The 27,620-nt window shown below is 41.8% G+C and overlaps 2 protein-coding genes across 5 annotated transcripts; one reads left to right on the forward strand and one right to left on the reverse strand.

The window, feature by feature from the left end:
• Positions 1-332: 332 nt before the first annotated feature.
• PPIL1 (peptidylprolyl isomerase like 1) lies at positions 333-11,954 on the reverse strand. The gene is made up of 4 exons (XM_033918736.1): positions 11,808-11,954; positions 6,697-6,851; positions 5,274-5,342; positions 333-599 (listed from the first exon to the last, which is right to left on the reverse strand). The coding sequence occupies exons 1-4, from the start codon at positions 11,861-11,863 to the stop codon at positions 379-381; spliced, it is 501 nt and encodes a 166-aa protein (XP_033774627.1). The 5' UTR covers positions 11,864-11,954; the 3' UTR covers positions 333-378.
• On the forward strand, positions 8,843-27,610 carry PSRC1 (proline and serine rich coiled-coil 1). 4 transcript variants are annotated; one of them, XM_033918734.1, is made up of 7 exons: positions 8,843-8,873; positions 15,439-15,490; positions 16,711-16,765; positions 20,189-20,795; positions 22,305-22,461; positions 24,990-25,190; positions 26,565-27,610. In XM_033918734.1, exons 2-7 carry the CDS (start codon positions 15,472-15,474, stop codon positions 26,657-26,659), a joined length of 1,134 nt encoding a protein of 377 aa, XP_033774625.1. In that variant the 5' UTR covers positions 8,843-8,873; positions 15,439-15,471; the 3' UTR covers positions 26,660-27,610. The 4 variants fall into 4 exon arrangements, with proteins under 4 accessions (XP_033774625.1, XP_033774623.1, XP_033774626.1 ...); XM_033918732.1 differs by lacking the exon at positions 8,843-8,873 and adding an exon at positions 11,937-12,092; XM_033918733.1 differs by lacking the exon at positions 8,843-8,873 and adding an exon at positions 12,682-12,752.
• The last annotated feature ends 10 nt before the right edge of the window (positions 27,611-27,620 follow it).

Below are 27,620 nucleotides of genomic sequence, written 5' to 3' on the forward strand. Positions count from 1 at the left end.
CGAGACTTAATTGCCTAAAAATACTCAAAAGCTCACTCCAAACTGCAGCTCTCCAGGATGCGTCTTAGGGATATTAAGCCAAAATCCATTCTGGCCTTGTAAGCCTAGACAATAAGTGTTAAGCAAAAGTCTACTCCCTTAAAGCTGAAGGCCTTATTTTTATCACATTGCATGTCAATGATAGAACACAGTTCTCTTCATAGCAAATCACAAGGAGAATGCTCTCATCCAAATACCAAAATACAAACACAGTCATCTTGTATTTCTGACAGACTGCTCATTGCAGAACGGGTTTGACCAATAGCAGAGGAAGAGTGTGAGAAGACTTGATCAACCAGAATGGAATCCATGATATGGAGAGACTGTACACCTAGCCTGTTAACCTGAAGGGTAAGCCTTGAGAATCTTCACATCATCCACTGGCCGATCTTGGGTATTGGTCTCTACCATGCCAATCCTGTTCACCACACTGATGCCCTGGCTCACGCGACCAAATATTGTATGTTTACCGTCAAGCCACTGAGTTGGTGCTAAGGTGATGAAGAACTGGCTACCATTTGTGTCTGGTCCAGCATTGGCCATGGCAAGGATTCCTGCACCTGGAACAATAAGGTTGGTTAAAAAAAATAAAATAAAAAAAAAAGGATCACGATTACCAGCTATCATTTTAACGCTGGACAGGAACATTGTCTAAATGTTAAATGTTTAGAAACCATCCACTGCATGACCTTGGCAATAATCAATGAGGCAAAGTTTACAGCCTCTTATATACAGTCTCCGTATGTTAATCCTGAAACGGTTCATAGACAACGGCGCGAAAGACAAAAGCGCGCGCCGATAATTGAGCGCAACACGTGCCGCCGCGCCGCTCTAAATTACAGTTTTTAGGGGCTCCGACGGGGGGTTTTGTTGGGGAACCCCCCAGTTTACTTAATAGGCATCGCGCCGGCGTTATGTGGGGTTGTAACCCTCCACATTTTACTGTAAACTGAACTTTTTTTCCAAAAAACAGGGAAAAAGTGAAGTTTTCAGTAAAATGTGGGGGGTTACAACCCCCCACAACGCGGCGCGATGTCTATTAAGTAAAGTGGGGGGTTCCCCCCACGCCCCCCCGTCTGAGCCCTAAAAATAGTAATTTAGAGCGGCGTGGCGGCGGGCGCTGCGCTCAATTGTCTGGGCACGCCTTTGTCCCGGCGCGCTTTTGACCCGACACCTCCTGAAACAGTATCACCCTAATGCTCCCAGCTACTCTATCAATAACACCTAATCTCCGCTAATAAAAGCAACTGCAGAGAACAAAGGTCAAGGCCTCATGCTGCTGGACCTCACCCGTGTCTGACATCAGTCATTTCCTTCCTTACAAATTTAGTTACATCTTAAAAAATGGAAAAAAAAAATTATCCCTTTTCCTCTTTTCTTTGTTTGTTCCTTATCCCCACCTACCCACTCTTGCTTTTGGCCCAGCAATTTTCCATCAGCGTTTCAAACTTAAGAACTCCAATTTGTGAGGATTCAGCGAGATCCAAGTTTATTATGTATTTGATTAATCGCTTATATCGACTTCTAAGCGATAAACAAAAGATAAAAATATTGGGTTACAATAATCAAAGGGAAACAAATTATATAAATATGACTGACAAGACAAAATTAATTGATACAGAAGGAAGGGGTAGGTGCAGAAATACAATTTAAAAAATAGTAAAGAAGACAAAGGAAAAAACGTTAGGGAAGGGAAGAGCAATAAGCATCAGAGAATTTAGAAACCAGGGCTCAATCAAAGCACCTGATAAACCTAATGTCTGGTTAGAGGACCAAATATTTTGGCGACACAGGCAGCGAAGATTGACCCTACCATCTCCAATCTACTGAGCAAATCAACAGACATTAAAGTATTCCGAAAAGAAATCAAAACTCATCTTTTCAAAAATACTTCCCATCATCCTAACCTCACTATAGCACTAGAATATACTCTCATGAATATCACCTCCACCACCACAACAACTTCTTCAACATAGTATAACTCACTACTGTATCCCGAATGTATTATTATTATTCACCCAGCAACCTATTATATACTTACTCTTTGCTTTCTAATTCTCCTGGAAATGTCCAGACTTTCAATGTAACTTGCTATACACATGACTCTTTGTATTGTAATTTGTATACATACTCCTTACTTTGTAATTCTCCTGGAAATGTCCAGACTATCAATTGTAACTTGCTATATACATGATTCTTAGTATTGTAACGCTCCTGGAAATGTCCAGACTTCTAATTTGTAATCCGCTTAGAACCGCAAGGCACAAGCGGAATAGAAATCACTAATGTAATGTAATGTAAATATAGTTTTATTAGTTGTCAAATGCATCTTTAAAAAGAAAGCATTTTAGATTGCTCTTAAATCTATCCAAATTCAGTTCTTCTCGCAAGTGAATTGGGAGTAGGTTCCATATTTGGGGGGCAGTAACGGAAAAAATAGTTTGTCGCCGTGTATTAGTTTTTAGGGAGGGAACAGTCAGGAGATGCTGATCAGTGGATCTAAGGGAAGAGTAGGGAATCAATAATCTATGAATAAAAGCAGGTGCTTTATAAAGAAGGGATTTGAAAGTCAGTAGACTGAATATAACTATGACACCATGAAATCTTCATTCATTCATAAACTACCCCAGACATCTCCACAGTTTTAGAAGTTGTCTTCACTGTCCTTGTGCAGCCCTTGCAGTTAAATGTCCTCAGAGGACAGAAAGTGATATCCATACACCTCAAGTTTGGCCACTAGGTACTTTCATTGTGTAATGGCTGTAGTGACACTCCCCTTTGTTTACGGCCCCTAAAGATCTCTCGTCCTGCAGCATCCCTAGCCCTTGTGATCTTAAGGATCAGAAGCTGGGCTGCTATTTCTTATAGCACTACCACTGAACCTTTGGGCTGAGGCAGCATACCTGAGGTATCTACCCACGAAAGTGAGTTTTAATCTGGATTAAATGTCTGTTACTATATCGTCTATCCATCTACCCCATCTGGTCTTTCTAGAGGTACTCTTTTCAGAGGGATGATTCATCAGGAAGCCAACACATAGCTTATTGCATTAAGTCATCTCTTCAAGTTCCCAGAAAGGTCATCTGCCATGGATATACCTCTACCTCATGGTTTACATTTGGACAGTACAGTAATTTCCCCTACATAAGGGGTAAATATTTTCCTGCTGTCCCATGGCCACTTGAGAGCTGTTTCACTGTCACTGTTTAGGTGGCTGGCCACAAGATTTCACTGTAAGATTTCACTTGCTTTTCCCCTTCAGCGGCTGCAAAACCATTAACAGCAGTACCAGCAGGAGTCCAAAGAAAGAATCAGCCCCCTGGGCAGTAAAGAATACAGACCATCACAATATTTCTTTTTTTTTTTCTTCTGCTATCAGCAGCTGGAAAGTATATAGTAACCTGCTGTCCAAGGGTTAATAAGAATCTATTCTGACCTGAACCCTCAGCCAGGGCTGTGGAGTTGGTAGATAAATCCTTCGACTCCGACTCCTCAGTTTCTGTTACCAAAAACTCTGACTCCAGGTACCCAAAATTGTCTCCGACTCCACAGCCCTGCCCTCAGCACGACTGTGTTTGGAATGATTACTGTTTCAACTGCAATTATTCTTAATTTCCCCTTCTCAGTGTTATCACATCTCTATCTTTCTCAATCACGAAGGGTATAAAATATGTACTCACTGTAAATCTCTCACCTATCAGATAGCAAAAAAACTAGAACTCACTTTTAATCTAATCTAATCTTTGGTTTATATACTGGGTCATCTCCCAGTGGAGCTCGACTCGGTTCACATATAATTAAGACTAGAGTACATAGCAGAAAACATAGGAGAAAGAAGAACTAAAGAAGAACTAATTAAAAACTAAAGTACATAAGAAAAATAACTATAACATCATCATTTCTCCGAGGCTGTAGTTAAACCATTTAAAAATTGCGAGAACAACAAAGTATTCAGGAATATACAAAATAATTGCAGCTGGCCTAAAAGCCTAATGGAGTCAGGAAGTTCATCTCAGATCTCTACAAACTTGAAAACAAAAGATCGACTGAGCTTCCTACAGAGATCAGAGTAATGACCAATTGTCATGTTCCATAAATATCTAAAAATATGGCTATTCCAAAAATCCATAGGAAAAACAAATGCAACCAGTTACACAAATTTAAACCCCCTCAAACACAGAACTAAAGCCCACTCAAAGCAAGAACACTATAAGCTGCAACAAAATACCATAGAAACCTAATATGTAAGACAACTCCCCTTAAGAAATGTTACTAAGAATGTAAATGAATCTCACCTGTCAGTAATGTACTAAATCTATATGCATTAAGCCTATCAGTTATGTATTAAATCTATGTATCTTTTACAATATTTGTAACCCGCCTAAAAGTTTCAAGTTTTAATAAAAATTTGATTAATCGCCTATCATGGATTCTAGGGGATATACAATATAAAATGGGGCATACAAATTTAAATTAAATTTAAAATATCAACAATTACACGGACAAAGACGGACATACAAGTAAACGAGAGGGAGAGAGGGCTGAACTACAATAAAATCAAGAAGAGCGAGCGAACATAAAGATGGAAGAGGGACGAGCTTCTTCATGGCTGCCATTTACTTGATTGGGGAAGGTGGGCTATCATCCATGCTTCCAAACCATCCATGTTTCCTGTCTTTGAACAGGAAACATTTCAAAGCCCCCTTAAAATTCTCCACATTTATTTCCTCCCTGATATGAAGGGGCAAAGAGTTCCAAGTAAGGAGGGCAGTTACTGAAAATGCTGTGGCACGGCAAGTGCTAATAATCTTAAGTGAGGGTACGAAAAATAAATGTTGAGTAGTGATCTGAGAACTCTGGGGGGGGGGGGGGGAACAAAAGGGATGAGTAGTTTGTCAATAAAGGCCGGTTCTCTGGTTTTATGTGTTTGAAAGGTAAGTAAGGCAATTTTATAAGTAATTCTATGGGGGATGGGAAGCCAATGGGCAGAGTAGAGTGATCATATTTCTTAGAATTAGTGATGATTTTAATGGCTGTATTTTGGATCAATTGAAGATGCCTAGAACCCCATTAAGTGAGGATTTGGCGGGATACAAAACCACACCCAAGACAACATCTCATATACTTACACAGGCAAGATATCTTGGAATGTCAGAAGAACTCTCAAAAAGGTAGACTGTCAAATCAAGGATCTGACAACTTCTAGCAACCTTACCAGACAATACTCTACCTACCTGTACATTTTAACTCTGGATGAAGCTCATCTTCAAACTGTTTACCAAAGATAGATGCACCACCTCGACCTGTTGAGCACCCAAAAAAGAATTCATATAAACAAATGAGCTGGGCACAACAAATTGTGAAAGTGCACAAGACGCTATTGCAGGCAAAAATTGTAAGATAATCTTACATAAAACTTTTTTTAATGTCTCTGAAGTGGAGTACAAAAAACAACCCTCACTGCTTAACAGCAGCTGGATAACAACATTAGTTGAATAGAAACAAGAATTCCTCACTGTGGGCTCCTTATTTTTCTCAGGGGGCAGCGAGTGCGAAAAAGCTAATCAGTTAGTGCAGCCACCTTACTGCATGCCAACTGATTAGCATGTGATTAGCGTACGAGCCTTTACACTTACAAAAGAGGTAGCATTAAGGGCTCACAGGCTAATTTTGTGTAATGGCAGCATTAGAATATACCCAATATTTCCCACTAATAACCAACTATGAATAAGGTGATAACTATCCTAATCTAAGCGAGTTAGCCTCAGTAATGGAGCCTACGCGTAGCCATTCAATGACTGGGGAATTCAGCGTAGCTATACTTGCTCCTTTAATCTCCAATCATTGGCCACACTCTCATTTTCATTTATTCAATACTTCTAAAATTTTTTAATCCTTATTAATCTTTATACGTTTTTTTGTTTTTTTATATAAATCCTTAAAATATCTGTCTACATACACTTCCTATCATTTTAAATAGTCATACATTTCCTATCATTCTTCCTTATTCACATGTTTGAGACTACACTATTATTCCATTATATTTATCACTATCTTAACTTCAGCGTTGTGTAATTTCTCAGAAATCTTATTATTCTATAAATAGTGGCTTATACAAGGAAGTGTATGTAGACAGATATTTTAAGGATTTATATAAAAAAACAAAAAAACGTATAAAGATTAATAAGGATTAAAAAATTTTAGAAGTATTGAATAAATGAAAATGAGAGTGTGGCCAATGATTGGAGATTAAAGGAGCAAGTATAGCTACGCTGAATTCCCCAGTCATTGAATGGCTACGCGTAGGCTCCATTACTGAGGCTAACTCTCTTAGATTAGGATAGTTATCACCTTATTCATAGTTGGTTATTAGTGGGAAATATTGGGTATAGAATACAATTTATATGTTTTCCCATTGGGGATCTCTATCTAGAGCATTAGAATATAACCATTAATTCAGAAAAGCAGCCATTTCTAGCTGTGCTAAGAGCAGCCTTAGTGCATGGGAAAGACCCAAGTAAGGGCTCACTAAAGCAGCTCTTTTCAATGGAATTCTTATACTACCAAAAATAAAGAATAAACTACCAACACAGTTCTCTTGGTGCTGAAAAGCAACAAAAAAGTTATATTGCTTCGTTAGTAAACTCTGGGTCTCACCTGTTCCCGTTGGATCACCTCCCTGGATCATGAAGTCTTTGATGATCCTGTGGAACTTGGTGCCATTATAATATCCCCTTCGTGAAAGTTCTGCAAAGTTCTTGCAAGTTTTGGGGGCATGCTTCCAGTACAGCTCCACCACAACATTCCCCATGCTAGAAGTAAAAACACGATCAAACTTAAAAGCAGCTTTGTGAGAGGTTATTTCACCAGAGCATGTGGTAAAAACAGTTAGTGGAAGTGGGTTAAAAAAAAAAAAAAAAGGTGTGGATAAGTTCCTGGAGAAAAAGTTAATAAACTATGAACAAGGTAGGCTTGAGGGGAAGCCAATGCTGGGGGCAAGAAGAATTAAAATTTACTTTTTCGCCTACCCACTTTGGGCTCAGGTCCACGCAAAATTCTCCCACTCTTGTTATGGCTAGTGGGGATCCCCAAGCCCCCCCCCCCCCCCACCAGCTGTAGGGGGCCTCCAGAGGCAAGAATAGTTCTTTCCTAGATGCTCCTGTTGGCGGTACTGTGTACATGCTGGTACCACCACACCGCCTCCCCCCCCAGGTACTGTGTACACGCTGGTACCACCACATTGCCCCCCCCCCCCGTTGCATACACTGTTTTCAAGCATGCACAATAAACTACCATGTGTAGGGAGTGGGCAGGACCAGTGGCAGCATGTAGACTGCGCCGCCAGCTGGAGCAAGTAAGAAAGGGAGCTGCTCTTATCACTGGAGAATCCCTACCACCTTAGGTATTTAATGTTTTCAGTTGGTGGAGTGGAAGTACATGGAGACCACATGTACCCATCCAGTTTGCCTGGTGCCCATCCAAAATCTGAGGTCTGGCTATGCCTTGTGTTGTTTTAACAAGTGTTCCACTTACAAAAATTATGATGACCGATAGCCAGTAGGAATCTGCATAGGGCAAATATTTTCAGGGTTTTTTTTTTGGTTCATTTGGTCTCCCAATTTTCTATTTTTTTTTTTCTTTCACACATTTGTTTTAGAAAAACAATTTTAAAACATGTTGATTTGTAAGATGTGCTATATCAATTTAATACTAACTTTTTAAAGCACACTCATGGTGTATTATCAAAAGATGGTTAATCAAATTACACAAAATACACATCCCTACTGGCCATGTTAGATGAATTAGTGTCTCCAAGTTACATGTTAACTTGTACAATATACGACTTCCAAGAATTCTCCTACTTTAGAAACATTTGAGGAGATTAAAGTGTTTGGTGGCAGTTTTGTAAAATAACATCCACTGCATTGATTAGCAATTCTATTCTATCTACTGGTACTTTAGTTTCACCGTTGTTACAATTACCCATATATAACTTAAGAACTTTAAATAAATAACTCTCAAATTAAATTATTTTTTTGTTGGTTTTGCAGTTTTATAATTTCAATTATAATGTGCCAAGAAAACCATTCGCTCCATTTAGTATGCAGGAGCTAAAAAAGCTTGAGATACACCGCTTCAGAAGGCACAGCAAGGCCTATTTCAGTCTTCATTCCCACCCATCCCCTAACACAATTCTTCATTTATAGCCAATTATTCTAACTGGGATAATAAGAGGAGAGTTTCCATTTAGAGTTTTAATTAGATTTGTCTGCTGAAAAGCAAAAACTATATAAATCATGTACCGGTAATATACCATATACATTATATGACTTTTTATATTAGTCTAAAGTTTTAATTAATTAAACCTTACTAATACTAAGAAGCAGACAGCAGTGAGAGAGGTGCGATCCAGTCTTCTGCACTGAGGGCTCCTTTTATCAAGCCGCGTTAGCGGGGTTAGCGCGTGCTATTTTTAATCACGCCCTAACCCCCGCGCTGGCCAAAACACTACCGCCTGCTCAAGGCAGGCGTTAGTGGCTAGCGGTTTAACGCGTGCTTGATAAAAGGAGCCCTGAGTGTTACATGTATAATTATCTCCCAGCTGGTGAGGAATCATGTGTGTGGAGGAGCTGAGGGAGACAGAGAGGTACATAGAGGAGACCTACAGGGACTTTGTAGAGAAGTCCCATCTGCAGTCTGGCATCCCACATACTACCTTGGAGAAGGAAGGTCTCCTTAAAGGAGAGCATCACTCTGGTGAAGTAGGAAGTAATCCTGTAGCCAGGACCTACCCACAAGGGGATGAGACATCCTCTTCTACCAAGGATGTGTCAGTAAGTGCTTAAATTATATATATTTTTTTTAATGGTTGCACATTAACACCAACATTAGCGTATGGCCATTAATACAAAAAAAAAAAAAAATCAGCTATTTTATTGGTGGTAAAAATGGCCTTAGTGTATGGGAAAAACTCACACAAGAGTACACCAAGGCCAGATTTTGTTGTACCTTAGTATAAAAATCCCTATGAAATGTAGGGGGCAATGTTCAGTTAAAATAGTCAATATTTCATTAAAACACCGATTATCAGCTAAATTACTCATATTTAGTGCAGGCCGCTTTTGATCCGGGTTCTGCCTGGTTAAGCCACTTTGAATATTGACCCCATAAATTATAAATAATTTAGCGTGGAAGAGTAGCTTTAGTGGTTAGAAAAGTGGATTAGGAGAGCCAGTGTTCCTTGGACAAATCACTTCACCTTCCAGTCTCAAATACAACTAGATTGAATGTTAATTTGGGAAGGAAATAACCTTAATCTGGTATCTAAAATGGAAATCCAGAATTACTAGATTTTACAATCTAATTTAACCATAGGAAGCTAGAGCTCTGTTAGTGCTTCAGCATCCCCAATATTGAGCAAACTCCCTTGACTGTGTCCACAGAGGGGCAATTTCTATTGAGGTTAGCACCCCGAATCGTTTTGAAAAGTTGGCTTTTATGCTTATAACCTGCCAGATAAGTGGTCTACTGTTAAACAACTTTTGTAGAACTATAACATTTGCCACTCCAGTAGAAGCCAGAATCCGTGCTCCATGCAATGTGTTATGATTAAAATTCAAGCACCTTTCCAGCTGTGGCACCTTGCTGAAGAGCTTATGAGCACATTTAAATATTTAAAAGCCTTTAAATGTTATACGATGATATTATTTGAGAAACTTGCCCAGTATTGCTAAGAGAGGGGGGGGGGGGGGGGAGGAGGTCTTTTGTGTTTTGTTCTATTTTGAAAGTATTGCCTCCTCAAATGGACTGTGAGCCTGACTTCAATTATAGGGAAGATTGTTGAAGCTATGATCAAGGACGGCATTTGCGAGCACATCGAGAGAAATGGCCTACTGAGAACAAGCCAGCACGGATTCTGTAAGGGAAGGTCGTGCCTAACGAACCTTCTGTACTTCTTTGAGGGAATAAGCAGTCGGGTGGACAATGGGGAGCCCATAGACATCATTTACCTCGACTTTCAAAAGGCTTTCGACAAGGTGCCACATGAAAGGCTACTTAAGAAGCTGTGGAACCACGGGGTGGGAGGGGATGTGCACAGATGGATCAAGCACTGGTTGTCGGGAAGACTGCAGAGGGTTGGAGTAAAGGGTCAATATTCTGACTGGCGGGGAGTCACGAGCGGTGTGCCACAGGGATCGGTGCTGGGGCCTTTACTCTTTAACATATTCATCAATGACCTGGAAAAGGAGGCAAAGTGCGAGGTTATAAAATTCGCAGACGATACCAAACTGTGCGGCAGAGTTACGACCAGGGAGGAGTGTGAGGACCTACAAAGGGACCTGGACAAGCTGGAAGACTGGGCAAACAAATGGCAAATGCGCTTCAACGTGGACAAATGCAAGGTCATGCATATAGGGAAAAAGAACCCGTTGTTCAGCTACAAATTAGGGGGGGTATTGTTGGGAGACAGCAGACTCGAGAGAGACTTGGGTGTGCTGGTGGATGCATCACTGAAGCCATCTGCACAGTGCGCAGCAGCCTCGAAAAAAGCCAACAGGATGCTGGGCATCATAAAGAAGGGCATAGCAACCAGAACACGGGAAGTCATCATGCCTTTGTATCGAGCGATGGTACGTCCACATCTGGAGTACTGCGTTCAGTATTGGTCGCCGCACCTCAAGAAGGACATGGCGGTACTTGAGAGAGTCCAAAGGAGAGCAACGAAATTGGTAAGAGGGCTGGAACACTGCTCATATGCCGAGAGGCTGGATAGGCTGGGGCTCTTCTCTCTGGAGAAAAGGAGGCTCAGGGGAGATATGATAGAGACTTTCAAGATCATGAGGGGCATAGAGAAGGTGGATAGGGACAGATTCTTTAGACTGAAGGGGACAGCAAATACGAGGGGACATTCTGAGAAACTGAAGGGAGATAGGTTCAAAACAAATGCAAGGAAGTTTTTTTTCACCCAAAGGGTAGTGGACACTTGGAATGCGCTACCGGAGGAAGTGATCAGACAGAATACGGTACAAGGATTCAAACAGGGATTGGATGGATTCCTGAGGGATAAAGGGATCGTGGGATACTGAGGGAGGAGCTGGGAGGTAACACAATTAAAGGAAGTAAATCAGGTAATGAGTATAAACTAACCTGGTCGTGCATGTGCAAGACCGGAGGGCTAGGACTTCGATAGGAAGGCAGGACTTAAATGGGAAACCAAGGTGGCAAGGGAGCCCCTTCTGATGATTCAGACAGGTCTTGACCTGTTTTGGGCCGCCGCGGGAGCGGACTGCTGGGCGGGATGGACCTGTGGTCTGACCCGGCGGAGGCACTGCTTATGTTCTTATGACTGTAATTCAAAATCCCCGGTCCGTTTGGATCAAATCCCTGGTCCTCCTGGCAGCTTACACAAAGAAGCAAACAATCTTTCTCTATCTACAAGACAAACCCTTAACATCCTAACAGATGGCTTTTGACAAGTTCCTGTAACTCAGAAACCATTATTAAGCACAGGAATCTTTCCACCATCTCTTATTTGTAGGAGCGAGACTGAAGGACTGGATCTCTTTTTAGATCTGCCCCGTATTTTCAGCAGACTGGAGAGGCTTTCATAGAAAACGGGATACTGGACTCCTCTACTCCACCCCCCCCCCCCCCCCCCCCCAAAAAAAAAGGCACATTTTACGTTACCAAGAATCATTTTTCAAAGCCACAAAATAAGAACAGGCCAAGGAGTGAGAGAAGACAAAGGCAGCAAACCCCCTACTCGCCTGGTTTCCAGCAAGACGCCCGGCGGCTGCCACGAGTCTGGAGGTACACCGGCCATGCCTATCGCGCGCGCTTCGCGTGCCAAGCCTCGCTCTGGGCCGAGAACCGCTCGAGCTCTTGCAGCCGTGCGATTAAAAGGCGCAGGAGACTGCTCAGAGCGAGGCTTGGGACGCACACATCGCCTAAGGGGCGGGGAGGTGGGCTTGGCTTCAGGGCCCGACCGTTGAGGAGGGAGAGTTTGAATATGTCTGTGTGGAGCGCGGAGCGGGTGGCTGCCACAAAGGAAGGTAAAACGGGCTGATCGCATGCTTTTCGTTTCCCCTCCGATTCTTATAGGGCTTTGATGTATTAAGTGATGTCACTGTGGCGGGAAATAGTTTCGTAAATCGGTGCTGGGAAGTTCCTGTTATTGTTTTGCGCTTGCACATTCCCGGGGCCAGTGGAGAATCACAAGGAGCTGAGGCAGCGGCTTTGTCACTAGGCCACGCCCCTCCTCATCTATTTAAGCAGAAAAGCGTGATCGGCCGCTGACTTCATTTCTTGCTCTTGATCCTGATCCTGTTTATTTTACTGCAGTTGTATGTCAAAAATGTGTTCGCACTATAGCTTTTTGTGATCTTAGGCAAGTCTCTATTGTGTTTACATCAGGCTCCTGCATAAGTTAAATAATACACTTTTTGTTTATTTACAGCTGAAACTTTTACAGGCTTTGGTTCAGTCTGTGCTGAGGCATGCCCTCGGTTTTATTTCAAATTTCTTTCATTTATTTTGTCTGGAGAAAGGGAAAAAATATATTCCCTCCATATTACAAACAATTCTCATGTCCTGTGATTTGATCAGGGTTTATATTTACATCTAACCCTCCTGGACAGCAAAAGAAGAACCTACAGCAACCCTCCTCAACTGGAGCATGGAAGGATATCAGAACCTTCGCCATCCTGCTGTTGGTCAGTGTGCCTCAGGGTTCTGTCCTGGGACCATTTCTTTTTTTTTTTTTTTCTATCTACACTTCTTTCCTTGGTGCTCTAATCTCCTCCCATAGCTTTCAGTCTATAATGATGATTTGCAGATATATCTTGCTACAACTGAAATCTCAACGGACGTTACTACCTGGATGTTTCGTCGCTATCTAAAATTAAATATGGCCAAGACTAAACTCCTTATCTTTCCACCTAAACCTGTCTTTCCTCTTGCCCTGTTCTCTTTCTCTGTGACCAACACCCTCGTCGCTGCTGGGTCAGACCAGTGGTCCATCATGCCCAGCAGTCCGCTCATGCGGTGGCCCTTAGGTCAAAGACCAGTGCCCTAACTGAGTCTAGCCTTACCTGAGTACGTTCTGGTTCAGCAGGAATTTGTCTAACTTTATCTTGAATCCCTGGAGGGTGTTTTCCCCTAGAAGAACCTCCGGAAGAACGTTCCAGTTTTCCACCACTCTCTGGGTGAAAAAGAACTTCCTTACGTTTGTATGGAATCTATCCCCTTTTAACTTCAGAGAGTGCTCTCGTTCTCTCTACCTTGGAAAGGGTGAACAACCTGTCTTTATCTACTAAGTCTATTCCCTTCAGTATCTTGAATGTTTTGATCATGACTCATCTCTCGCCCTCTCTTCACATATCCAACAGACTGCCAGACCCTTCCTTTCTGAGCGCACTAAGACCCTCATCACCTCTCTCCTAGACTACTGTAACCTGGTTTTCGTTAAATCATCTCTCTCCCCTTTAGTCTGTTCAGAACTCTGCTGCATGTCTCTTATTCTGCCAGTGTTGCTATGCCCACATTACCCCTCTGTTCAGGTCACTTCATTGGCTCCCTGTCCGATTCCAAATACAGTTCAAACTCCTCTTAATGACCTACAAGTGTATTTGCTCTGCAGCAACTCGGTATCTGTTTTACCTACTCCCTCCCCCCTCAGGCACTCTGCTCATCAAGTAAGCCTCTCTTATCTGCCCTTCTCCTCTACTGTCAACTCCAGACTTCAGCTTTACTTTGCTGCACTATATGCCTGAAACAAAACTGCCTGACTTGGTACGTCAAGTTCCAAATCTGGTAGTATTCAAATCCAGATTCAAAGTCTACTTCTTTGAAGCTGCTTTCAATTCCAAACTCTACCTGCTAAGCACCAATATCTGTCTTTTCGTCCCTCTGTAATTCCCGCACCTGAGCACTGTGTATAGATGCACCTTCTTGTCCAGTTTGTCTGTCTTGACTAGATTGTAAGCTCTTTTGAGCAGGGACTGCCTTTTCTACATTTTGATGTACAGTGCTGCATATGTCTAATACTGCTATAGAAATAAGTAGTAGTAGCAGAACCAGAAACTGAATTACATAATTGCCATTTGTGAGTTGAGATTTTGTTTTAACTATATAACTATTTTTAAAGTTTCTATTAAAATTAAAGTCTACTATCAACCTCATCTGCATCAAGTCTCCAAAGTGCAAAGTATAGTCATTTATTTTGGAATTACTTGGAAGGCTTTCATCTTCCAGGCCTGGTCTGAATTTACAACTGTAAAAGGTCTGTTTTCTCAATCCTGTTGACTTAAAGCAGCCAATCCTACAATACCAACTGTGTCCCACTGAAATTTGCGTAAGGAACTTCTGGCAAAAAATGTGTTTGGGCCTAGCAGACAGAAAGCTCAGGAATCCCAGTGGTGTGTGGGAGAGGAAACTATAATCTCCACCAACCAAAGGGAAGACCAAAGTGCAAGGGGTCAAATATCTACATAACAGTACCTCACTATCATGCCAAAGCGACTTCCAGCACCCCCAGACCACCCTTTGGAACAATAGAAGTAGTAAATGCCAAATTAGCTACTAAGAAATCCTCGGTGATCCATGATGTCATCTATGAACAGCATCTTGACATTTTAGGAATACGTGAAACCTGGCTAGATAAAAGCGGGCTTCACTGACTGAGCTATGTCCAACAGGTTTCACCATCAACCAAGATCAGGAAGACAGGGTGTGAATCCTAGTGCTGTCGTGTCCAGGAAGACAGCTGTGGTGATATGTGGAGTTTCAATGTGTAGATTCAAATCTCCCATGATCACCTTCCTAGGGTAATTCAGAGCCGCTTCTGTAATCAGATCAAGGAGTTCTTGCACAGATGATGCGTTATTATGAGGTAGAGAATGGCACAGTAACTTTCCCGCGGAAAAAATCAGGGTACGAGGACAAGGCCATTCATTGTTCCATAGGGCAGTAAATGGCTTGTCCCCACAGTAAAGGATCTGCTGCAAGTTCTCTCCCTTCCCACCCCTTCCGGTCAGCAGCCCCCTCCCCGTCATGATCTGGGAGGGAGGATGCAAGGGATTTTGGACCCATGAGCGGGAGGAAGGGGGTGCTGCTGCTGCACCCACAAAGGGGTTTGCTTGGGCCCATTTTACAAAGCTGTGGTAGTGATTCCTATGCAGCAAATGCAACACAGCCCATTCAGTTCCTATGGGCTGTGTCCCATTTGCTGCGTCAGAACTCGCTATCACGGTTTTGTAAAAGGGGTCCTTGGTATCTTAATATGACCCTAAATATGTTGAGATTTGGTGATATATTGTAGACAATGCCTTTTCATTTTGTGATGCACTTTAATAATAGTGTATGTTTTGGGCATAAATTGTTCCTTATTTTTTCTTTAAGATATAACTTCTGGATTTTGACATTGATAGAAGAATGGAAAGAATAAATGATGGTAAGACACAAAAACATGAAGAAGAAATACTAGAGCGAGAGAGCCTGCTTTGACTTATTGAAGGATTCCCAAATTGTGAATCTGGAATCAGTGGGCGGGGCTTGGGAAATCTACAAAATAGAAAAAAAGAATTCAGAACTGCCTGACATTTGTAGCGGTTCCTATGGTTTAAAACACTCTGGCTACTAGTTACTAAAGTGTGTCAAGGTTTTGCAGCTCCCTATACATTAATTGCCAAAATTAACATAGTAACCACAAAACCTCTAGATCAGGGCTGCCCAAGTCCAGTCCTCGAGATCTACTGCCAGGCCAGGTTTTCAGGATATCCACAATGAATATGCATGAGAGAGATTTGCCTGCACTGCTTTCATGGTATGCCCTGCTGGGGCCTTCCCTCTGCCGTGTCGCTGATGACATTGCAGAGGGAAACCCTAGCAGGTTACGAGTAGCCTGTTCAGAGCGATGCTGCTGCTTTAGGAGGTATGTCAGGTCTGCTACACAGGGGAATGGATGGGAGGGGAGGGGAGGAAAGATGCACATGGGAGAGAGGAAGAATTATTGGGGTGGAGGGGAGGAGAGAAGATGTAGAAAGGAGTTAGAGGGAGAAATCCTTCATATGGGGGAGGGGAGGGGGACATGCATGGAGAAGAGAGGGAGAAATGTTGGACATAGGGTGGAGGGCAAGGAGAGATGGTGCTTAGGGAGAGAAATGTTGCACATAATGGAGGGGAGGAAGAGAGAGATGCTGCATGGAGGGGAATAGAGAAGTTTGACACAAGACAATGAGAGAGAGATGGTAGACAGTGGGAAAGAAACAAATGTTGGATATGGCAGTGGAAGGTAGAAAAAAATATTTTCTCTTGTGATTACAATATGTCAGATTTGAAACATGTATTGTGCCAGAGCTGGTGTAAGACAGCAAGCGTGAGCTAAGACAGCACCAGCGTGGGGTTGGAGAAGGAAAAGGGGGGGGGGGGTAGGTGGAAAGGCTACAACATAAAACTGCCAGGACGTTTAAAAAAAAAATGCCCGATTGGGCAGGAAAAGCAAATCAAATCAAAAAATCAATTCAATAGGCCAAATTGAATCAAAAAGTGACTATGATATGATCTATATAGGAAAATCTGAATATTCAGCTATAAGTATCACTGGAATCTGACTATGATCCAGTGATACCAATCAAGCTCATTTTCTATCTTTATTGCTTCTATTTTTTTCAGATATCGTTTTTATTAGTGATGAGAAGCTTGACTTTGGAATTTATTCTCCTGATAGGTAAGAATAATGATCTGAAATGTTGAGTAAATATGCCTGTATGAGCATAGGCCACCTCAGTTTAAGGTACAGAATTAAATATATCCAAGACCAATTCCATGGTGCGACCTCATCTGGAGTACTGCTTTCAATTCTGGCCTCCTTATCTCAAGAATGATATAGTGGTGTTAGAAAAGGTTCAAAGAAGAGCGACTAAGATGGTAAAGGGGATGGAACTCCTCTCGTATGAGGAAAGACTAAAATGGTTAGAGCTTGTCAGCTTGGAAAAGAGACGGCCGAGGGGAGATATGATTGAAGTCTAAAAAATCCTGAGTGGAGTACTTTCACGCCGTCAAAAATTACAAAGACTAGAGGACACTCGATGAATTTACAGGGAAAATATTTTTTCACTCAGAGAATAGTTAAGCTCTGGAACACATTGCCAGAGGATGTGGTAAGAGCGGATAGTGTAGCTGGTTCCTGGAGAAAAAGTCCATAGTCTGTCATTGAGAAAGACACGGGGAAACCACTGCTTGCTCTGGATTGGTAGCATGGAATATTGGTTTTGGCCAGGTATTAGTGACCTGGATTGGCCACCATGAGAACTGGCTACTGGGCTTGATGGACCATTGGTCCATAGGTATTGGTTTTGGCCAGGTAGTAGTGACCTGGATTGGCCACCATGAGAACTGGCTACTGGGCTTGATGGACCATTGGACAATAGGTATTGGTTTTGGCCAGGTATTAGTGACCTGGATTGGCCACCGTGAGAACTGGCTACTGGGCTTGATGGACCATTGGTCTGACCAAGTAAGGCTATTATGTTCTTATATTCTCATTGCCCTGCTAAGGGTTTATTAATGCATAATAAAAAGGAATACGAGTCAAGTGGGAATGTGACCAGGATCTAATTGATTGGCCTCAGTTTTGGCTCAACCTCTTCCAAACATCTAATCCCCATCTAATTCCAAATTAAGTTGGTCCTGTAATAATGAAATGGGCTCACTTAGCCACATTAGGGGGGAGGGAATTCTATAAGACATCGTTCGGCGCCTTCATTTTTTTTTTTAGAAAACGTGCTTCCAAATTGGTTGGTTAGCTGGCGCTAGGGTGCTTCTTCAGCTAGGGATGGGGTATAGTTATCAACATTTATAAATTTAAATAATATACTGTAATTGCTTACAAAATAGTTATACATTTTGGTGGAACTCAGTTTGTCATATATATAAAATGGAAAAGGTGTTAGCGTTACAACAAGGGAATCTTCATAATTTCAAAAAAATTTGGGAACCATTGACTAATTATTCTAATGATCAGATATCTTAGCACATGGGTAGTAGATATATAGGGGTGGGATGGGGAATGTATATCATATGGAAATAGGAATTTTGACAAAAGAGGGGGGATTTATTCTATATTATAAGAAGATTTGTTTGTAAATACAAGTGTCGTATGATAATTGATTATAATATGTTTAATTCACTTGTTGTAAGAATTCACAAATGAATAAATAAATAAAAAAAAAATAGTTATCCTTGAGTCCACAGCTGTGCACTTACTCACCCCCAGCAAGCTCACTGCCTTTGACGTCTTGATTACTTTGGTGCAAAGAACTATACTAGAGAACTGTGTTTGATCTGTTTTTACCAAATGTTATGTTTGGAATTTGTAATCTGCTTAGATTATTTAAGATAATGCATACTAGAAGTCTTTTTCAATAAATAATAAAGTTGTTATTATTATTTTAGATTTATTAACTGCTTTTCATTCATTGAATAGTAATCAGGTGCTCTTAAGTAGTTCCCCTATCTGTCCCAGCAGGCTCACAATGTAACTGCAGTACCTGGGGCAGTGGAGTGTTTAGTGACTTGCCCAGAGTCACAAAGAGCAGGCTCAAATTGAACTTGTAACCTCAAGGTGCTGAGGCAGCAAATCTAACCATTAGGCTACCTCCTAGGAAGGGCTGTGCCTCACTGGTTGAGCTGCTGCCTCTGCAACCAGAGATCAAATCCCGGTACTGCTCCTTGTGACCTTGGGCAAGTCACTTAATCCTCCCGTGCCCACCGCTTGGAATGTCAGCTTTGATATGCCAAAGCCACAAAAAGGCAGCATACAAGTTCCCATTCCCTTTCACCAAGCCCAATATCCTGTTTTTCAACAGTGGCCAACCCAGGTCACAAGCACCTGGCAGAAAAACACAAAGAATAGCAACATTCCAGAGCTCAGATTGTGATGTCATAATGCTTCATTCCACCAATGCCTAAGAGCCAGCCTCATCAGTGATGTCACAATGGCTTGATTGTCCTATACTCAGCTCACATAAGAACATAAGAATTGCCATACTGGGACAGACTGAAGGGGTGGCTCACTGGTAGAGTTGCTGCTTCTGCACCCAGAGGTTGTGAGATCAAATCCCGGTACTGCTTCTTATGTCCCTGGGCAAGTCATTTAATCCTCCCGTGCCCACCACTTTGAATGTCAGCTTTGAAATGCCAAAGCAACAAAAAGGCGGTATACAAGTCCCTTTCCCTTCAATCATTACAGTTAGGCATATGTAATTAGCTTCTCTCTTTTCTCCCTCTCCTCCTTTTATAAGGTTGTAAAATCCTAAATTTTTATTTATCTGTGAGTTTTCTTTTTGCTTTTATGGAACTAAGGCTGAGATCTGATGCCATGAGCAGCCTTCACATTGATAACTGAATTTGTCCCCTATGTTATAAACCCTTGCTCACCACCCACAATTACCAAGTCTCTGATCATTACAACAACAGGCTTCTGCCAGAGGCTATACACCAGGGCTCCTTGATAATAATAATAATAATAACAACAGTTTATATACCGCAATACCGTTAAGTTCTATGCGGTTTACAGAAGATTAGTGGGGTACAAGTTGAGTTGACGTACAAGTTGAGTTAACTTAAGGGATGTGGGAACAATGGGGAGAAAGGGCAAGAGAGGGGAAGGAGGGAAGTGGGTCAGCTGTCTAGGTATTTCAGGAATAGGTGAGTTTTGAGGCGTTTCCTGAATACCTCATAAGTGGTGGGCAATAGGAGTTGTTCTAAGTCTTTACCCCATAGAGCAGCCTGATGTGAGAGAAGATGCTCATGGTGTTTTTTTAGTTTGCTCTAACCGGGGGAGAAACGAAGTGAGACCCTGGAGCAATAACTGTACTCCCACCCCCTGCCAATGGGTTGTGATCTTTCCCTTTGCAGCAACCCCCAACTAGCCCAGAGAGCAGAAGATTCAACTCGAGCATTAAATCCAGGACTTTCCAGATAATACACAGAGCTGCAGCTGGACCAGTCCTATTTTTTATGTAAAACATTAAAATGCACTAGCAAACTTGAATTCAGTACTTAACTGTACATGTCTGTAATGTTACTGTACCTTTGCTAGTTGGCAGCCACTTCTCCAACGAAAGTTGTATTTTCTTTTTGGTATTAGCCGAGATGAAGACGAAGTTGTCATTGACCCCATCCAGCATGTGGAAAGGTGTGTGGCACAGACGGTCAACATGAACGTCCAAAATGACGAAAGCAGGAGGAACAGCAAAGAAGCCATCTTCAACTGGAGCCCCCTCAGTGCCGAAAAACTTGAGGAAATTATGAAGGAGGCCAACCATCTGGCCACTCAGCTTGAAAACTGCGCTTTACGCGAGAAGGAAAATCCCAGCCAACTGCAGGGAGAAAGAACTATTCTCAATGAGTGTTCAAAGGAGAGGACCCCTAATGCGAAGGTCCGGCTATTGCAAGAGCAATCTGAACGTTCCAAAAGCCCACGAAGTCCTAGAAGAGAAACGTACTTGATAAAGGAGAGTCCTATCAAAGCACTGTTACCCACTATTGATGGTATAATTCAATCACCCCTGGCTTCTCCTCTAGCTGTTCCTTCAAATGAAAACACACCTCCCCCAGTATGCACTGAGGGCTCTCCTGCTCGAACAGGACCAAGTCCAAAAACTGGCAGCTCTACCTCACTCTCCAGGAAAAAACCTTATAAGAAACCTGCACCTAACAGGACACCTGATTCAACCTCTGCAAAGCAGCTGCCTGTGAGTAATCATTTAGGACATCTAACCCAATTACATTTAAAGCTTTATTAAAATATGGGAGCCATTAACATCTTTCTGTCATGATTAGATGCCATTTTTCTATTTATTCCACATCATTCAGTATTGGGTGGGGGGTGGGATTTAAATTATATGATCTTATAATAAATAGAGGGTTTTGAGGGAGGGTGGGATAGGGTTAAATTTTTTAATTATAAGTTATAATGATAAGATGTTCAAGTGCTCAAGCTAAATGTGTTTATTATATAATATTTGTACACTTGATGATAGTTTTAAAATGAATAAAGAATTTAAAAAAAAAAAAGCTTTTTTTCTAAAATATTTGAAAATGGAATATTCATTCCAGATTCAGATGACAGTACAAGACCATTGGTTTCTGCTCATTTGATATACCATAATAGAAAAAAATCTGTACAATTAGTGGAACTTGAGAATTCCAATATCGGCATTACAAAGGGGCGTTGAAAAGTTCTCAATCCAACCAAGAAGAGAATGAGGTGGTAAGGTTTAATCAATGATCTGAAATGATGTTAAAACTAAGAATTTTGTTTCTGCAAATTGGCACTTAACGAAGTAAGATAACGCGCTTTTCAGCTACAGTAGCAAAATAACGCTCAGAATTTAGGAAGTTGGTTGGTTGGGCTGAGAACTTATCAGCACCCCATCGTACTCTTGGCTCTGGGTGGTTATCGGAGAATCAGACAGAGCTTTGATATTCCCTGAAGTATAACCTGGGAAGATGGCAGCCATCCAGCCAATAAGCACCAGCACAGTTTGATAATGGGATAATGATAAGGGGTAAGCTCCTGAAGGTAACATAGTAGATGACGGCAGATAAAGCCCCGAATGGTCCATCCGGTCTGCCCAACCTGATTCAATTTAATTTTTTTCTTCTTAGCTATTTCTGGGCAAGAATCCAAAGCTCTACCTGGTACCGTGCTTGGGTTGCAACTGCCAAAGTCTCCGACAAAACTCACTTCAGCCCATCTACACGCTCCCAGCCATTGAAGCTCTCCCCAGCCCATCCTCAACCACAAGGCTTTTTATGATAGTGATGGCAAGGGTGCTGAAGGATGCTAAACCTGAAGCTATATAAGCAGGGGGAAGCAGGGCAGACTGCTTGTGGCTCTGTCGTTTTGTTAGGTGCATTTGGTGCAGGCTGTCTCTTGGCCACGTGAATACTTAATGGTAATTCATGGCAAGAAATGCTTTTATTTAAATTTATTTTGAAAATTCCCATATTCAGAGGAAAGGCAAAGATATGATAATTCCAAATTCTGTGACCTGGTTTACTGGCAGTATAATGCTCAGACTAGAGCCCTTTATCGATGCAACTGTTGCATAAGACTTCTTTTGGTTTTTCTGCCTTTTCATGTAAAGGAAAATCACAAAAGAGCTGGTATCCTGTGAGGTAAATTGGGATCTTCAAAGCTCATCTTTTTTATATCTATAGTTTTAAACAAATTAATTGCTTTATATTTAATGGTCTAGGGAAGAAGTTGCTGGGATTCTTCTAGTAGGCGCACCTCTCCTGCAGTTGTGGCAAGAAGACAAGTAACTCCCAGGCTCTCCCCAGCTGCTTCCACTCCCAGACCGAACTCCTGTCCAGCACCACAAGGGAAAGCAGAGCCAGTCAAAGCTATTACAGGTAATAACTTCTTGCTTTTTTTTTAACAAGGAAACTGAAACAGTGGCACACCATAAAGGAGCGTGCAAAGCAGGAGCCTTCTAGTGGTAGGCCCTAGTGGCATACAGGTAACAATCTTGTAGAGACTATTTTCATAAAAGGACATACATAAACATTTCTAAAACCATATCTAGTTATAAGACCAAACAGGGAAAAATACTTGAGTACCTGAATAAATTCATGTAAACCGTTCTGAGCTCTCCTGGGAGAACGGTATCGAAAAATTTTTTTTTTTTTAATTTTTATTTATAAAATTTTCATTCTTACAATAAATGAATAGCATAATATTTAGTTTATAATAATTATAGTTGTATGTACAATATCATATCATATATATTGAATCCCTTTCCCCTGTTATTTGTTTTTTCATTTTTCCTCATATTAATTTCTATATTTCCCTCCCTAACCCTATATTATTATTATCAATGTGTTAAGATATCTGATCTTTAGAATATTTTGTCAATGGATCCCATATTTTCTTAAAATTTTTTATATTTCCTTGTTGTAATGCCAATATTTTCTCCATTTTGTATATGTGACACACCGAGTTCCACCAGAATGTATAATTTAGCTTGGTATAATCCTTCCAATTTTGTGTGATTTGCTGCACGGCAACTCCTGTCAATATTAAAAATTGAAAATTGAATAAATAAATATGCAATAGGGATGGAGGGCAGAATAGTGTGGCTGCATCACCCTACTGTCCACAGGGAATCCTCATTGCAGGTGAGCAATTATGTTCTCTACCCATGGAAAATGCTTTATAAAACCCTGCAAAATTAGAATTCACTATAGTGTTTGGCCTATGACTGAGAGAGTAAAACCTGGGGAAATACTGGGTGGCATGCTGGCTAGGAGAGATGCTGTGCTTACTGACTGCCTGATGGAGGCTAAATGGGAAGGCAGAAGGTGAAGCCTGAGAAAGGCTTAGCAATAATCTGTGCATGATGTCGTTTGAGACAAGCTGCGTAAGGCAAGGGAGAGGCCTTGCAAGATTCAACTAGTCCCATTGAAGTTATGCCCGAGTTGTAGGGTTTTCTCAGTAACCAGGCCAAATACTATAGCAGAGCCACAAGTGTTGCCCAACTTGCGAGCAAGAACTCTACCTCGGACTGTATTTCAGTGTCCCCTGTCTCATCCATGATCAGAGGTTAGCCACACCTACAACATTAACTCAGATATGGCACTTCTTGATGCGTTAGCCCTGACACAGCTCAGGAGCTGAGCGCAGTGTGCCGTTTCCTTTCCTTTGATGAGATTTCCTTATTTTGAATTCTTACGCTAGCCCGAATGACACGGTGACAAAATTCATCACCGTTCCCATCCCTGCGGATAACCGCGGAAAATAATCCCATGTCATTTTCTAGTATCTATTTCAACCTCGGTCCTTCTACACCAGCATTCTTTAAAGCAAAGCTTGCGGGTCAGTGGCTGGGCCCATTCATACTCTGATTCTTATGTGAGCCAAGGATAATGAAGCCATTGTGACATCACTGATGTGATTGGCTCTTAGGCACTGGTGGAATGAGGCATTATGACATCACAATATCTGCTCTGGATACCAGAGACTGTCATTCTGTAGTGTCTGTTTCAACCTCAGTCCTTCTACATCAGCATTCTTCAAAGCAAAGCTTGCGGGTCAGTGGTTGTGGCCATTCATACTCTGATTCTTATGTGAGCCAAGGATAATGAAGCCATTGTGACATCACTGATGTGATTGGCTCTTAGGCACTGGTGGAATGAGGCATTATGACATCACAATATCTGCTCTGGATACCAGAGACTGTCATTCTGTAGTGTCTGTTTCAACCTCAGTCCTTCTACACCAGCATTCTTCAAAGCAAAGCTTGCGGGTCAGTGGTTGTGGCCATTCATACTCTGATTCTTATGTGAGCCAAGGATAATGAAGCCATTGTGACATCACTGATGTGATTGGCTCTTAGGCACTGGTGGAATGAGGCATTATGACATCACAATATCTGCTCTGGATACCAGAGACTGTCATTCTGTAGTGTCTGTTTCAACCTCAGTCCTTCTACACCAGCATTCTTCAAAGCAAAGCTTGTGGGTCAGTGGTTGTGGCCATTCATACTCTGATTCTTCCCTCTCTCCTTAAAGAATGACATGAAGATGGTTTCCCGCGGTTATCCGCGGGAACGGTGATGAATTTTGTCACCGTGTCATTCTCTACCCTGTATTTACCAGACGCCATTTAAATGCTTGTTTGTACTTAACTGCCTTGTGATTTAGTAAAGCTGAATCTCATTATGTCTTTAGGTTTTGTTGCATTCTGGCTATTAATCAAGTCAATTTGGGAACTTAAAGATGGGTTTTGACAGTCTCAGATCTTAGGAATTAGTCATTGGGTTTGTTGCATGTCATCTTAAGATACACAGTAATGACTCCTTGCTATTCTCTGATTCATGGTAATTCTTTGACAGGTTCTACCTGCATATTCAGATTTTGCTTCTTACTTATTTTATCAACAGGTAATTTAAAAATGTTAGCAAATGAAACTCTTCATAAATCTGGCTCCAAAATATCCTTCAGTGCTTCCAGCAGAATTCCTGGTCCTCAGAGCAAGCGGCCCATGTCTTCACTTCTGCCCAGGCCTTCTGCAGCCCTGGGCATAGGAAAGTTGCCTATCTCTGGACACAAATCAGTAGCACAGCTACAAGTAGGACATAAAGGTAACAGACTATAGCAATGAAAAATCCCTTCCCTTTTATTTTTGATTATAAACTAAACTAAACCTTTAAGTTTGTATATCGCATCATCTCCACAATCGTAGAGCTCTGCACGGTTTACAGGAACTAGTATTTAAGAAGGAACATCATAGAGGGAAGGAAGTATTACATTTTTGAGAACAGCCATGTTTTCGGAAAAGTTGGAAGGAGCCCAGATTCCAAAGTAGGGTAGTAAGGTTATTCTAAAGCTCTGTGATTCTGAAAGGGAGAGATGTCCCTAATTTTCCTGCATGGAAGATGCCTTTTAACGGGGAGAAGGATAGTTTAAATTTTTGGGTGGATCTGGTGGTGTCAGGATTTGAGGAATTCCAAGATAGTGGAATTAGGGGAGGAAGGATGCCATGTAGGATCTTAAAAGTTAAGCAGGCGCATTTAAAGTGAACCCTGGAAATTACTGGAAGCCAATGAAGTTTGGACAGAAGCAGGGAGACATGGTCAAATTTACTTTTTTGCGAAGATTAGCTTAGCTGCAGTGTTCTGACTTTGCTGATAGGCTCCTTGGTTTCATGATGGTGTAATAGTTCAGCAGAGTTACTAGTCTTGTTTGAACTTTGCCCACTGTTTCTGGCCTTCTCAATATTTGTGCCTGAAATTGACACGTTGCCTTCTTCAGGATCCATGAGTATATAAGTTTGTGCTGACAAAATAAGCCAGAAATGTGTCCCCACAATTTTCTATAACTAAACACTGCCAGGAAAATCTAAGATATTTCAGGTGCTAACTATTGCTAGGATGATGCACACCGAGGCCAAATTTTTAAGGAATGCACAGGATTTCCAATTGAGTCAGCAGACCCTTCTCTGGCATGGTGAGACCCAGTGACGCCCATTCTGATTACTAGTTGGTTCAGGCTTAAGCTGTGACCCGAGGATGGCTCCCTCTGTGAATCTTCATGGAGGGGTAAATACCTTCTCACTGAACCCTTACATTATGACCATGAGCAAAGCAGGAGTATGAAACCATTTTTTAAAAAACGTTTTTGTAAGCTTTGTACCATTAGTAATCCTTTGTCTGTGATGTAGCCGAGTCTTATCTAGATGATGACAGACTTGTAGCTCCTGTGCCTTACTGGGTGGCAAAGCTCGCCTATACTCTGCTGCATGCATATGCTATGGAACTTATTCACAATCCAAGCTCTAACACCACACTACAAAGACTATGTACAATTTGAAACAGCAACTCAGCTATTAGCTGGCTGATGGGAATATTTAGATTGGATCCAAAGGTTTTATTCCTGTTACACACTTTGGAGTTCTCTTTAGCTATCTGTAATCATTTTGTTTGCATTTCATTCCAGCTTCCTTCGTTTTTTTTCAGGGCCTTTACTTAAACGCTCCCAGTCTTCTGCCGCCACAACCCAGAGCAGACTGCTGCCTCCCAAGAAGGTGACTTTACCTTGCACCCAGAGATAAATCAGTTTATCCCTATGCCTTGACTTCCAGGCCATTTGAAACTTGTCATTTGTGATGGCGAGCTGGAAGGACCAACTCAGGAGAAATAAACCTGCCTTGTAGCAACCAGATACGGTAGTAAAGAAGGCCTGACTGCAGAGAACACAATCGCACCAGCAGTCATCGAGCTGTGCCTTTGAGCCAGTCGTCAGGTGATGCTGGGCTTCTGTGAGTGTTTACCACTGAGAGAAATCATAAAGTGCGTGACACCAGTACCACACAGTTGCGTGAGGACAGAAAGCACGTAATATGGGAAGTCGAGTTGTATTCAAGTAAATATGTAGGAGGATGGGAGACCTTGAAACCAACCAACATAGACTGTTTTCTCTCTTAATCCATGCGTATTCATCAATAAGAACATAAGAATAAGAATAGCCTTACTGGGTCAGACCAATGGCCCATCTAGCCCAGTACCCCGTCTTCACGGTAGCCAATCCAAATCACAAGTACCTGGCAAAAACTCAAATAGTAGCGACATTCCATGCTACTGATCTAGGGCAAGCAGTGGGCAGAGGATGCCCATTGGTATAATCAAAGGATAGTAAGTATTTACATAGTATCACTTGCTAGTCACAGAAGTAATTAACATATAGTAGATTATAGGGTCTGTAGTTTATTAAAATCTGATTGTGTTTTAATTCAAACATTCAGACTGCAAATGGAACTAGTCAGACCTTGGTTTGCAAGTAACACGGTTTGCAAGTGTTTTGCAAGATGAACAAAACATTCTCCCAAATCGTGACTCGCAAACCGAGTGTTGACTCGATTTGTGAGCACGCCCCCCACACCCCACCGGAGAGAACGAAAGCCAGAAGGCCTTGAGCATGCGCAGATGCTCAAGGCCCAGGCAAGAGGCAGGATCTTTGTTCACTGGCACCGGCACGCAGAGGACGTGCTGGTGCCAGATGGGATAAGGGCTTGT

Source organism: Geotrypetes seraphini, chromosome 13 (genome assembly GCF_902459505.1).
Source record: "Geotrypetes seraphini chromosome 13, aGeoSer1.1, whole genome shotgun sequence".
NCBI lineage: Eukaryota > Metazoa > Chordata > Amphibia > Gymnophiona > Dermophiidae > Geotrypetes > Geotrypetes seraphini.